Source organism: Eleginops maclovinus, chromosome 2 (genome assembly GCF_036324505.1).
Source record: "Eleginops maclovinus isolate JMC-PN-2008 ecotype Puerto Natales chromosome 2, JC_Emac_rtc_rv5, whole genome shotgun sequence".
Lineage (NCBI taxonomy): Eukaryota > Metazoa > Chordata > Actinopteri > Perciformes > Eleginopidae > Eleginops > Eleginops maclovinus.
Window position 1 is genome coordinate 1,152,847 of NC_086350.1, and position 12,248 is coordinate 1,165,094.

General features: G+C 45.2%; 1 protein-coding gene across 3 annotated transcripts in view; it reads left to right on the forward strand.

Moving 5' to 3' along the window:
• immp2l (inner mitochondrial membrane peptidase subunit 2) overlaps positions 1-10,895 on the forward strand; it is an 82,584-nt gene extending 71,689 nt beyond the window's left edge. For 2 of the 3 annotated variants that reach the window (XM_063898396.1, XM_063898404.1), the window contains exons 4-6: positions 1,176-1,241; positions 8,434-8,536; positions 10,589-10,895. In XM_063898396.1, the coding sequence (XP_063754466.1) occupies positions 1,176-1,241; positions 8,434-8,536; positions 10,589-10,714 (295 nt within the window). In that variant the 3' untranslated portion in view covers positions 10,715-10,895. The remainder of the gene's footprint in view (positions 1-1,175; positions 1,242-8,433; positions 8,537-10,588) is intronic. The other variant, XM_063898413.1, reaches the window with a different exon arrangement.
• Positions 10,896-12,248: the final 1,353 nt, after the last annotated feature.

The window sequence follows — 12,248 nt, forward strand, 5'->3', positions numbered from 1 at the left end:
TCATCCATCACTCTATTACACACACACACACACACACACACACACACTGATACGTACCAGCTCCCCAGAGACCGGCCAATAAGTGTTGAGCTCTGCAGCTGTGGGTGAATCCGATTGGCTTAGCAAGCTGTCAATCAGTCCGTCACGATCCCCCTGTATCCCCTCGGCAACGAGGAGGAGAGGATGAGGAGAGAGGAAGAGGAGAAATAAAAGGGAGATGAAGAATGAGCACATGGGGAGGAGAGAGATGAAGCCTGGCTGGAGGTCACTGACGAAGCTCTTGATTGGTAGAAAAATCTAAACAAAAATCTGAATAGTTTTGAAAACTAAAACTGTTGCATGTGAAGTCATGTGACCGTGCTGTAGTTCCTTTATAGCCCAACATTAGCCTCCTTTAGCTTAGCGGTGGAGACGTGAAGTCATGTGACCGTGCTGTAGTTCCTTTATAGCCCAACATTAGCCTCCTTTAGCTTAGCGGTGGTGAAGGGAAGTCATGTGACCGTGCTGTAGTTCCTTTATAGCCCAACATTAGCCTCCTTTAGCTTAGCGGTGGTGAAGTCATGTGACCGTGCTGTAGTTCCTTCATAGCCCAACATTAGCCTCCTTTAGCTTAGCGGTGGTGACGTGGAGTCATGTGAACGTGCTGTAGTTCCTTTATAGCCCAACATTAGCCTCCTTTAGCTTAGCGGTGGTGAAGTCATGTGACCGTGCTGTAGTTCCTTCATAGCCCAACATTAGCCTCCTTTAGCTTAGCGGTGGTGAGGTGAAGTCATGTGACCGTGCTGTAGTTCCTTTATAGCCCAACATTAGCCTCCTTTAGCTTAGCGGTGGTGAAGTCATGTGACCGTATGACATATGAATAATTGGCATGTATTAAACTGTATTGTCTTCGTTGGATCATTTTCTGGTGCTTAGATAAACAACCTTAATTTCTGAATTTCCGATATACATTTTGGGTTTGAATCAGACACTCTAATCAACCTGAGAGTTTCTGAAGGTGCACTCAGACATCAGACCAGAACGCAATCGTTGAATCTTTAATCTTTTGCAGACATCTTGAACTAGATCTGGATGTACAGACACCTTCCCCTTGCAGCTCCCATCACGCCTGTATGGTTTTTAATTTGGCTGTTTTTAAAGTTGGGTGCTTATATATTTATAATTTGTGTCCTCAGGTCGCCCAAGAATCCCCAGCAGAAGATCATCAAGCGTGTGATCGGCCTGGAGGGAGACTTCATCAGGTAGGACCATTAACAGATGTCTAATTAACGCCGTCAGAGGAACTGATCCCTCTAATACTAACTTTATATTGTGTTAAAGTCAAGGCTTCCTGAGGGTGCTGAGGGAAAACACAGCTGTCGCTCATCTAATCGCATCCGTCTGCAGTGAAGAGGTTCTCTCCATCGCGCTGATCTCTAATCAGATTAACCGGCATCACCTGGTGGCAAGAGCCAATCACTGCTCGGTTCCTGACAGACACACAGAGGAGAGCATTTCATCGCTGATATGTTTAACTCTTCACTTTACACACCAGAAAGGATCCGTATGCTTTAAGCAAGACCTTTACATATTTCAGTCATAGAACATGTTTAGTACAGAAAGCCTAGATATTGTTCTGGTTAATGCCGTTATTTTGGGATTTCATTATAAAAAAGCTCTTGAGATTTCAACACAATATCATGAGAACAAAATGTCAATTTGTTGGGTTTTGGCTAAACTGGAGCAACTACAATATGTCTCAATGATTTATAATGGACATTTGACACAGTGCAACTTTAAAATAGCTCAAAAATGCTCTTTTTGGTGAAGTTTAGTCTTCTTATTTATCACCACCGCTAAGCTAAAGGCGGCTAATGTTGGGCTATGAAGGAACTACAGCCTGGTAGACTTCAAATCTCTTCAGCTGTTGAAGGAGTGTCGTCTTACATTAATACTCCAGTAGCTTAGTGGTTCAGAAAGCCAGTACAGCCTCCAGGACACTTGAGTGGGAGTCATGGCTGCTGCTGAGACTTTTCTGGTACAAGCAACAGCAAACGGAAATTTGTTCCCTGTCTTCAGATGTTCTGTTTGAGGTGACTTACTGCAGTGTACCTGAAGCGTGCCCTGTCCCAATAATAACTGCTGTTCCTCTGCATGGCTGAACAAACAGGCTCCCATTGTTGTCAAAAGCAGATTTAAGTGGCACAGTGTGTCGGGTTTGCCACGTTGGTGAACAAATAACAGGGAGGATTTTTGGTGCAAAGCTCCATGAAACAAACATGTCAAAGTGCTGAGAGCAGCAGGTGTTTCAGGACAAAGTCGAGCTGAAGTCTGCTTTCATGTTCATGTGTATCTCCAAACTGGAAACAAATTGGGTGCAGCCAGGCTCTGAAACACAGACATTAAAGGAAATCAAACAGAAAACTGTCAGAGTAGTTGCCATGCTGGGTGGCCTGAAACTGTCAGAGTGGCAGATAGCATCTTGTATGATCGTCTCAAACTCACAAACTCCTTCCATGTTCCTGAAAGCCATAAAGACAGGAGCCATCTTTTCCACTTTATCACAACATAAAGCCTTTCTTCAGATCCTCTTGGCGACTTCATTTCTACCAAGGGAGCAGAGACAGATCAACACACTTGGACTCAGAGGGTCAAGGAAAAAGCTAAATGTAAAATATTCCCAATGCTGCTCAGAGTAATGTCTTTACCTTGCTGCAACAACACAAACGTTTAGCTTAATGCTAATGATGCATGATTGCCACTATGCAAATTAGCTTATATTGGGAACTTTTAGCGCATGTTGGAGCTAGCTAGGAAAAGAGTGGGCACTACTGCACAGGAAACACTGCATTTGGTTTTCCACCATCAGCCATTTCTGCCGCTGAGAAGAACTTACTGATGCTATCTACCAACGAGGGATAGCTAGCACAACCAAAGCGCTATCCACTTCCTGTTTTGGTTGCACACTAGATGATGCACTTCCTGTGCCGTAAATAGAGATTGTGTCAGAAGTCAAAGCGAGGCCTTTGGTGTGGGCCATCGTGCAAAGAACATTAACTTCTCCATAGCAGTGCCATGTTTGGATGTGCTCGGGGTTGTTAGCGCTTGCTGCACTTTTGCAAATTAGCGCATTTGCTAACCAAAGCAGATCAAGTTTTCTCCCCATTGTGTGTGTGTGTGTGTGTGTGCGTGTGTGTGTGTGTGTGTGTGTGTGTGTGTGTGTGTGTGTGTGTGTGTGTGTGTGTGTTACACTCTGGGACCTGGTCTCTGAAGCGATCAGATGTATTTAGAGAGTTTAATGTGCAGACGGCTGAGGTCATCCTGACACAGACTGTTCTCTGTATCTCACTTTCAAGACGATAAGGGAGTGATTTCTTAATCTCCGTCCTCCTCCGTCCTCCTCCGTCCTCCTCAGAATCAGAAGTACTTTATTTATTCCAAAATTGAATTTTTTTTCCGTAGCAGCAGCGAAATACAAAAAGAAACAGAAACAAATAAATATGAAATACACAAATGAACAAAAAGGCAACAACAATAAGATAATGTAAATGTTCAGTGTGAAGGAGTGCACGTTCAGTCCAGGTCACAGAGAGGCTGTGGAGCAGAGAGTCCTGCAGCCAGAGGGGAGTTATAGTACAGAGTTACTGCAGAGGGCAGGAAGGTTCTCCTGAACCTGTCCTTGTGATAGCGGAGCTGGAGCAGTCTGTTGGAGAAGGCGCTCCGCTGTCTGTCCAGCTGCAGGTGGAGAGGGTGGGGGGGTTATCCGTGATGGACAGCAGTCTGTTCAGTGCTCCTCTCCACCACAGCCTCAAAATCACACTACATCAATAAACACAGGGAGCTGCAACAGGCTGCCACCTAGCAGCGGCGCCAACAGCTAATGAAACAGCTTCCTCCTCCTCCTCTTCCTCCTCCTCCTCCTCCTCGTTGTTCTTCCTCTTCCTCCTCCTCTTTCTTCCTGTTCCTCCTCCTTTTTCCTCTTCCTCCTCGTTGTTCTTCCTCTTCCTCCACCTCTTCCTTCCTGTTCCTCCTCCTCCTCCTCGTTCTTCCTCTTCCTCCTCCTCTTCCTTCCTGTTCCTCCTCCTCCTCCTTGTTCTTCCTCTTCCTCCTCCTCTTCCTTCCTGTTCCTCCTCCTCCTCCTTGTTCTTCCTCTTCCTTCTCCTCCTTCCTCCTCCTCCTCCTCTTCCTTCCTGTTCCTCCTCCTCCTCCTCCTCGTTCTTCCTCTTCCTCCTCCTCCTCTTCCTCCTCCTCTGAGGATAAATACTGCAAAAAGCCAATTGGGGCAAACCACCTGCTTCGATGTGAAAGGGGGGTTTATGGTTTTGTCGGTGTCCGTTCCTGCTGTGAATCCCCCCCTGGGTTTCTGTTTGGTTTGACCCGGCCTCTACACAGGCCTCTATGTCCTTGTTTGTTATTTAGCAGCTCCGTTTGTTTCATTTACACCTGTTATATTCATCACTGGTATGTTCTGTTGACCCCTGTTATAGGCCTATGAGAGATCCTTGGTTTATGATGTTTGTTTGGGATTTTTGGGTAAATAAAAACCCCCTCAGAGCCTTTGTGTCCTGTTTCCTCACTGCTTGGTCCCTATCCCTGGGGAGGTTGCTTCACATAGAAATCCCTACTGTTTTCTATTCAGCCAAAGAACGGTGAGCTCTAAGTATGTTGAGTGCAGGAAAGCAACCACAATGCTCAACCTGAGTTTAATCTAATGTTGTCTGGGGGTATCTCCACAGTGGGACCCTGCAGAGGAGGGGGCAGGACACCAGACCTAGTGTCTACAGGATCATGAGACCCCATGAGAGTCAGGTGTGTGTTGCCAGCTGGGGACAGGGATGCATAGTTAACTGGTTTGCTGGCTGTCAGTCTCTGTTGTCTGAGGCGGAATCACCTTCTAATACCTGGAGCCCGTCTGCCTGCCTGGAGACGATTGTTTTACAGATTCAGATCCAAACACTCGCGTAAATCTCCAGAGGAAATTGAGTGGGAGTGTGAGCTGTGGCGCGGCGCAGGAGGAGCTGCATTGAGCTAATGGTCACTCGTAAATAACGTTTATTTGTCTGTAGAGCTATTAAGCAGATCCCGGTTCGGCAGGAGGAGACGCGAACAGTCACTCCTGCTTTAACAAAGAGATGACACAAAGACACTAAAACACTCTGAGGGAAGGGAGACTCAACCTCACAGGGGAGAAGCTTCCAGAGCATCTTTGAAGAAAACAATGAAATCTAAATAAAAATGCATCTTCTGTAGGTAGCATTTACTACTGAGTGAAGCTAATACAGTAGCACTTACTCTGGTTGGGCTTATAGATAGGAAATGCACCTGCAGAGACAACTAAATACAAGGTGAAGTAGTGAAGAACGGACATCTGACAAAAACACATTAGAAATACAGTCTGCGTCTCCACCGCTAAGCTAAAGGCGGCTAATGTTGGGCTATAAAGGAACTACAGCACGGTCACATGACTTCACGTCTCCACCGCTAAGCTAAAGGAGGCTAATGTTGGTTCTATAAAGGAACTACAGCACGGTCACATGACTTCACGTCACCACCGCTAAGCTAAAGGAGGCTAATGTTGGGCTATAAAGGAACTACAGCACGGTCACATGACTTCACGTCTCCACCGCTAAGCTAAAGGAGGCTAATGTTGGGCTATAAAGGAACTACAGCACGGTCACATGACTTCACGTCTCCACCGCTAAGCTAAAGGAGGCTAATGTTGGGCTATAAAGGAACTACAGCACGGTCACATGACTTCACGTCACCACCGCTAAGCTAAAGGAGGCTAATGTTGGGCTATAAAGGAACTACAGCACGGTCACATGACTTCACGTCTCCACCGCTAAGCTAAAGGCGGCTAATGTTGGGCTATAAAGGAACTACAGCACGGTCACATGACTTCACGTCTACACCGCTAAGCTAAAGGAGGCTAATGTTGGGCTATAAAGGAACTACAGCACGGTCACATGACTTCACGTCACCACCGCTAAGCTAAAGGCGGCTAATGTCGGGCTATAAAGGAACTACAGCACGGTCACATGACTTCACGTCTCCACCGCTAAGCTAAAGGAGGCTAATGTTGGGCTATAAAGGAACTACAGCACGGTCACATGACTTCACGTCTCCACCGCTAAGCTAAAGGAGGCTAATGTTGGGCTATAAAGGAACTACAGCACGGTCACATGACTTCACGTCACCACCGCTAAGCTAAAGGCGGCTAATGTTGGGCTATAAAGGAACTACAGCACGGTCACATGACTTCACGTTTCCACCGCTAAGCTAAAGGAGGCTAATGTTGGGCTATAAAGGAACTACAGCACGGTCACATGACTTCACGTCTACACCGCTAAGCTAAAGGAGGCTAATGTTGGGCTATAAAGGAACTACAGCACGGTCACATGACTTCACGTCACCACCGCTAAGCTAAAGGCGGCTAATGTCGGGCTATAAAGGAACTACAGCACGGTCACATGACTTCACGTCTCCACCGCTAAGCTAAAGGAGGCTAATGTTGGGCTATAAAGGAACTACAGCACGGTCACATGACTTCACGTCTCCACCGCTAAGCTAAAGGAGGCTAATGTTGGGCTATAAAGGAACTACAGCACGGTCACATGACTTCACGTTTCCACCGCTAAGCTAAAGGAGGCTAATGTTGACTAAGATGTACATTTTCTCTGTGCCGGATCAACAAATATTAAGAAGAGCATTTCTCAAACTTATTTTAAGATTCTGCTTCAAGGCATGCAAGGATTTTTAAGTAAATACAGGAAATATATAAGTCCTTCAGATTGGAGCAGAAGGTCACTCCTCGGCGAGTGAACAGAACACCTGGCACCTGTTTTAAATGGAGAATTAAGGAAGAAGTAAAGAGCCTGGTACGAGATTTTCTTTTCAACAGATCAGACCTGGTTAATAATAAGCCTGAATACGGTGAAGTCGGTCGTCCTTGGGTCTGGAAAGACTTCACCGTTTTTCCTCTTAAAACGCAGCAAAGTGTCAAATAGACCCTAACCCTCTTTTATTAATCCTGCTAAAGGTCCAGCTTGTTTTTTTTGTGAGTCAGTAAATTCAGCTGCGGTGGCTAAATCAATATTTATGTATCCAAGGCCTCACACACACACACACACACACACACACTCACACACACACACACACACACACACACACACACACACACACACACACACACACACACACACACACACACACACACACACACGTTGAGAATCGCAGACGGATTTCCATTTAAAAAGTCACTGTGGCTATAACTCACAATGTTCCTCTGCTTAATGATAAATCAGAGCGGGAACAGGCCTATAACCGTCCGGGGGGATGATGAAGGGCGATCGACCTTCTCCTCATAAACATGACGACCTGATTGAAGCAGCAGACACACACACACACACACACACACAGTTATCAGTCGGAACCCTCGGATCAGATCTCAGTTTGAGCGATAAGGCGGCGAGGGGAAGTGACGCCTCGGCGCTGATCTGCCGCCCGATGATTAACGATAATGAAATGAAAACCGTAATTGTCCCGGAGATTTGATCCGCCATCAACGACGACTTTAACTGCAATTTCTTCCCATAAATCTTCCTCTTATCAGACGCAGTGAAGCTAAGATTAAATCTGTTCTTTAACTCCAGCTCCATTTCTGCAGCTCTGCTTTTGGTAGAGGATGTAGATATTAAAGGCAAAATAACAAGGAGGTTCAAGTCAAATATACCATGTGACCTTCAGGTTGTGTACATCTATAGGACAATAATACATTTTGCACAGTTTAGGACATGTTTGCACGGAGCAGCGTGTTTCAGGAGGGACACAAACACGATGCACATGCTGAGGTAGAGCAGCTGGTAAATGACCCTTTAACTGATTTTCTGAATATATTTGAGATTATTTACAGCTCATATTTACAGCTCATATTTACAGCACATATTTACAGCTCATTTTTCCACATTATTTTCCAAAGTTTTACATCTTTTTAGATATTTTTTAAAGAGTTCTTTTAATTTCAATCCTGTCAGAATTGATCCATTGAGATAAAACAAGAATCTTCAAAACCAGAGTGAATCTGAGTTTGGCTCTTACCTGTTCAACACCTACCTGTTACCGGTTCCTGCTCTTTTTAGCTGCTTAACATGATCAGGTACACATGTTAGCATGTTGTCATTCATAAATAAATATTGTGTTTGTAACTCCAGTCCTATTCAAGGCTTTCCAGCGAGAGGTCTTAACTGTCTCACAGCTCGTTATTGATATTGTGAAACCGAGCCCCGGGGGAGCGGAGAGGGGGCTTCAGGACGTTAATGCCACTAAAGGGAAATCAGGCGTCTTTAAACCAAAACTCTGTTTGTCCTTTATTAGATTTCACCGCCTCGAGGAGTCCTTTAATGTTTCCAAAGCCTGATTAAAAACTAAATCGTCTGTTTTCTCTCGTCGTTTCAGGACTCTGGGATACAAGAACCGGTACGTTCGGGTTCCTGACGGTCACTTCTGGCTGGAGGGCGATCATCATGGACACAGTCTGGACAGCAACAGCTTCGGACCGGTACGAATCAAACACACTTAAATCCACACTAAACACACCGTTTATCCTCCCAGAAATAACTGTTTGATTACGTTATCCTTCATGAGCGGTTCTGCATTACATATACAGAACCGCTGCATGGTTACCCAGCGATAAATACCCTACATGCATTTATGAATTTCTGTGAGTTTTAGTCACTCAAGGGCGCTTTTTGGGCTAGATTTGTAAGTGAATTTGTTATAATTAAGGCAATACAATCAACGCTGACACATTGAGTGATTTTTCTCTGGATGGAAACATTTCCACATATTTTTAGATTATTCAGACATTTATTCAACACATTTCACAGATTTGTCGGACATACGAAAGATATCTGGATCCTAAAAAAGTGAGAAAACCGCAGGTTCAGGTTCTTCTTTAATTCATCATTCTCAAAACAAGTTCAGAGAGAAATCAGCCGGATATTAGAGGGTGAGTCTTAGCAAGAGCAGAGTTGTTGGCGTGTGAAAAGTTGTGTAGAAAACAGCAGGAGCTTTTACACCAGGATATTTCTGTAGTCTGATTGGGAGGGAAGGCAGTGAGAGAGGAGGGGAAGTAAAGCCTCACGATCACTCCTGTCCTTCTTAAACTCTGGTGGAAATACAGTTTGTACATCGGAAAACAGAAAATAGCTTAGAGAAAATCCATAGATAAATAAGTGTGTGTGTGTGTGTGTGTGTGTGTGTGTGTGTGTGTGTGTGTGTGTGTGTGTGTGTGTGTGTGTGTGTGTGTGTGTGTGTGTGTGTGTGTGTGTGTGTGTGTGTGTGTGTGTGTGTGTGTGTGTGTGTGTGTGTGTGTGTGTGTGTCAGTGTCATAGGTCAGGGCTTTATCTGTCTGATTTGACGTTGAGCCGGCTTTACCTGCATCCCCTCCGGACTGCAGGAAGATTTACTGAAGCAAACAGAAGTGAGAGATAACACTGAGCAGGAGGGAGGAGTAATATCACCCTTTACTGAAGTACAAGTACTCATCCTGCACCAGGAAGTACTCCACTGTACTGCATTTATACCCTCACACAAAATGTTTTTTCAGAATGTTTTTGGACATTGTTTGCATGATCCCTGGAAAAGAATGCACATCAATTCAGACACACATATTTTATAGACAGTTTTTACTTAAAGTTTCCCAAATCTTTACATATTTTAAATACATTTTTCTAAAGAATTTTCTACTTTTGTTTAAAAGAAGCAGCATCTCACTGCTGTTAAGGCTGTGCTCGCTGTACCTCCTTTACATTCTGTCGAGGAGCTTAACCTGCATCATATAACCAGCACAGATTCCCCCCTTTTACATTTTGTGCTAAGAGAAACTTTACCAGATAAAAGTTTTCTGTCTCCTTCAGTCCCCCAGTTTGTGTGATTGCTCTTTAAAGTGTATCTGAAGAGCGACCGTCAGTTTCCATCTCTCCCAACAGACGTCACATGATCTCTTTTTTTCCTGCTGCACGTCTGAAGCAGCAATATTTCTCTCTTTATGGGATGGGAAACGTCGTGTCACATCTGCCAGTTTAATGTCACCACCAAATACTCATACCAGGAGGAACACGGCTGAATCGATGGCTGGTGTTCAGGACGCATCCCCCCAGCGGAGGAGGCCTCATCTGAGTGATATGTTCTCTCTGAGTGTGGCCTGCCGTGTTCGCGCCTCCCACCACTCACACATCAGCTCCACGTCTCAGCCGCTGGGTTCATCCGAACGAGTCCAAAGCAAACACCCTCTATCTCCACACTCTGTGTACGTCTCGGTGCAGTCAGGCTTTTTACTTTGAGTTTTCCTCTGCTGAGAGGCCAAAACTTTGGAAAGGGTGAAATGGAAGAAAGTTCTCACAAGTTTTCTGGCAACATTTCCGATATTTTCTTACATTTTTTGACCATTTTCCACTTATTTTATTACAGTCCTTCCCTAAGACACTGAGCTGAAAACAACGCAGCGCTTCTCCACGTGTTCTCTTATTTTCTTTTATTGAATCTCGTCTTTGTTGGCATGCAGCTCCGGCCTTGATATTCGTTGTTGTTGTTATTGTTTATTTCCCAGGTGTCAGTGGGGCTTCTCCACGGCCGAGCCTCTCACATCATCTGGCCTCCGAACCGCTGGCAGAGAATCACAGCATCCCTCCCCCCGAACCGAGGCCCGCTGGACACTGAGGAGGAGGAGGGATGAAGACACACACATTTAATAACTGTCAGTGAGCCTGAAAGGTTAGAGGGACGCAGCTGTAGGATAGTTTGAAGACACACTTTGAATGTCATGTTCAGAAGACATTGTTATATAAACTTTACTTTGTTCATTTTGCCATTTTCAACATCAATAATCATCTCAATTAAAGACTTTATTTTACAAACGCTCACTTTCTTCACATTTTTCCTGCAGCTCAAGTCAGCTAAAGTTCATGACTTCACGTCTCCACCGCTAAGCTAAAGGCGGCTAATGTTGGGCTATAGAGGAACTACAGCACGGTCACATGACTTCACGTCACCACCGCTAAGCTAAAGGAGGCTAATGTTGGGCTATAAAGGAACTACAGCACGGTCACATGACTTCACGTCACCACCGCTAAGCTAAAGGAGGCTAATGTTGGGCTATAGAGGAACTACAGCACGGTCACATGACTTCACGTCACCACCGCTAAGCTAAAGGAGGCTAATGTTGGGCTATAAAGGAACTACAGCACGGTCACATGACTTCACGTCTCCACCGCTAAGCTAAAGGAGGCTAATGTTGGGCTATAGAGGAACTACAGCACGGTCACATGACTTCACGTCTCCACCGCTAAGCTAAAGGAGGCTAATGTTGGGCTATAGAGGAACTACAGCACGGTCACATGACTTCACGTCTCCACCGCTAAGCTAAAGGAGGCTAATGTTGGGCTATAAAGGAACTACAGCACGGTCACATGACTTCACGTCTCCACCGCTAAGCTAAAGGAGGCTAATGTTAGGCTATAAAGGAACTACAGCACGGTCACATGACTTCACGTCTCCACCGCTAAGCTAAAGGAGGCTAATGTTCGGTGTGATGACGTTTAGTCTCATTTGATACTTGTCTAAATGAGATTGGGGTATTTACCGACGTATTTTATCTCGGAACAGAACATAACACCTCTTCAGCTTGTGTTAACCACAGCTCTTATTTAAGGATAACATATTTGAATTCCAGAAGAGGAAACAGGAAGTCCTAAAGTGCTGACTCATTCCAGTGTTGTAGGACTCATTCCTGCAGCTCTTCATTAGAGAGAACCTGACTCGCGCTGGCTCTTTAGCGGCTGAAAGCTTCCCGGCTCATTTGCATAAACCAAACTGAGGGAGCACTTGTGGTAAACTCAGCTCTCGGTGCTGTTGATGCTGCGCTGCTAACAGCTGTGTCACGGCGTAATGGGAGCCCGTGAGGCACAAGTGGGGCTAAATGCAGGAGTCCTCAACCCCCCCACTGAGGCTCACATCTGCATAATTAATTCACTCCGATGTGCATTTCCTTGCCAATCCAATCTGACATTTAAGGTTTACGTTTGAGGTTAATGAACTGCAGCCTGCAGAGCTAAATGAGTGTGTTGGTTAGGAATGAGTCCTGAGCTGTGATGATGTGCAGAGTAATCTCCACTCTGCATCATAAAGCTCCTGTTTGCACATCTCAGTACGTCCTGCGTTCACCTTATTTACAGAGAGACGCTCATCAGTCTGTCTCCCTGTGTCTCTCA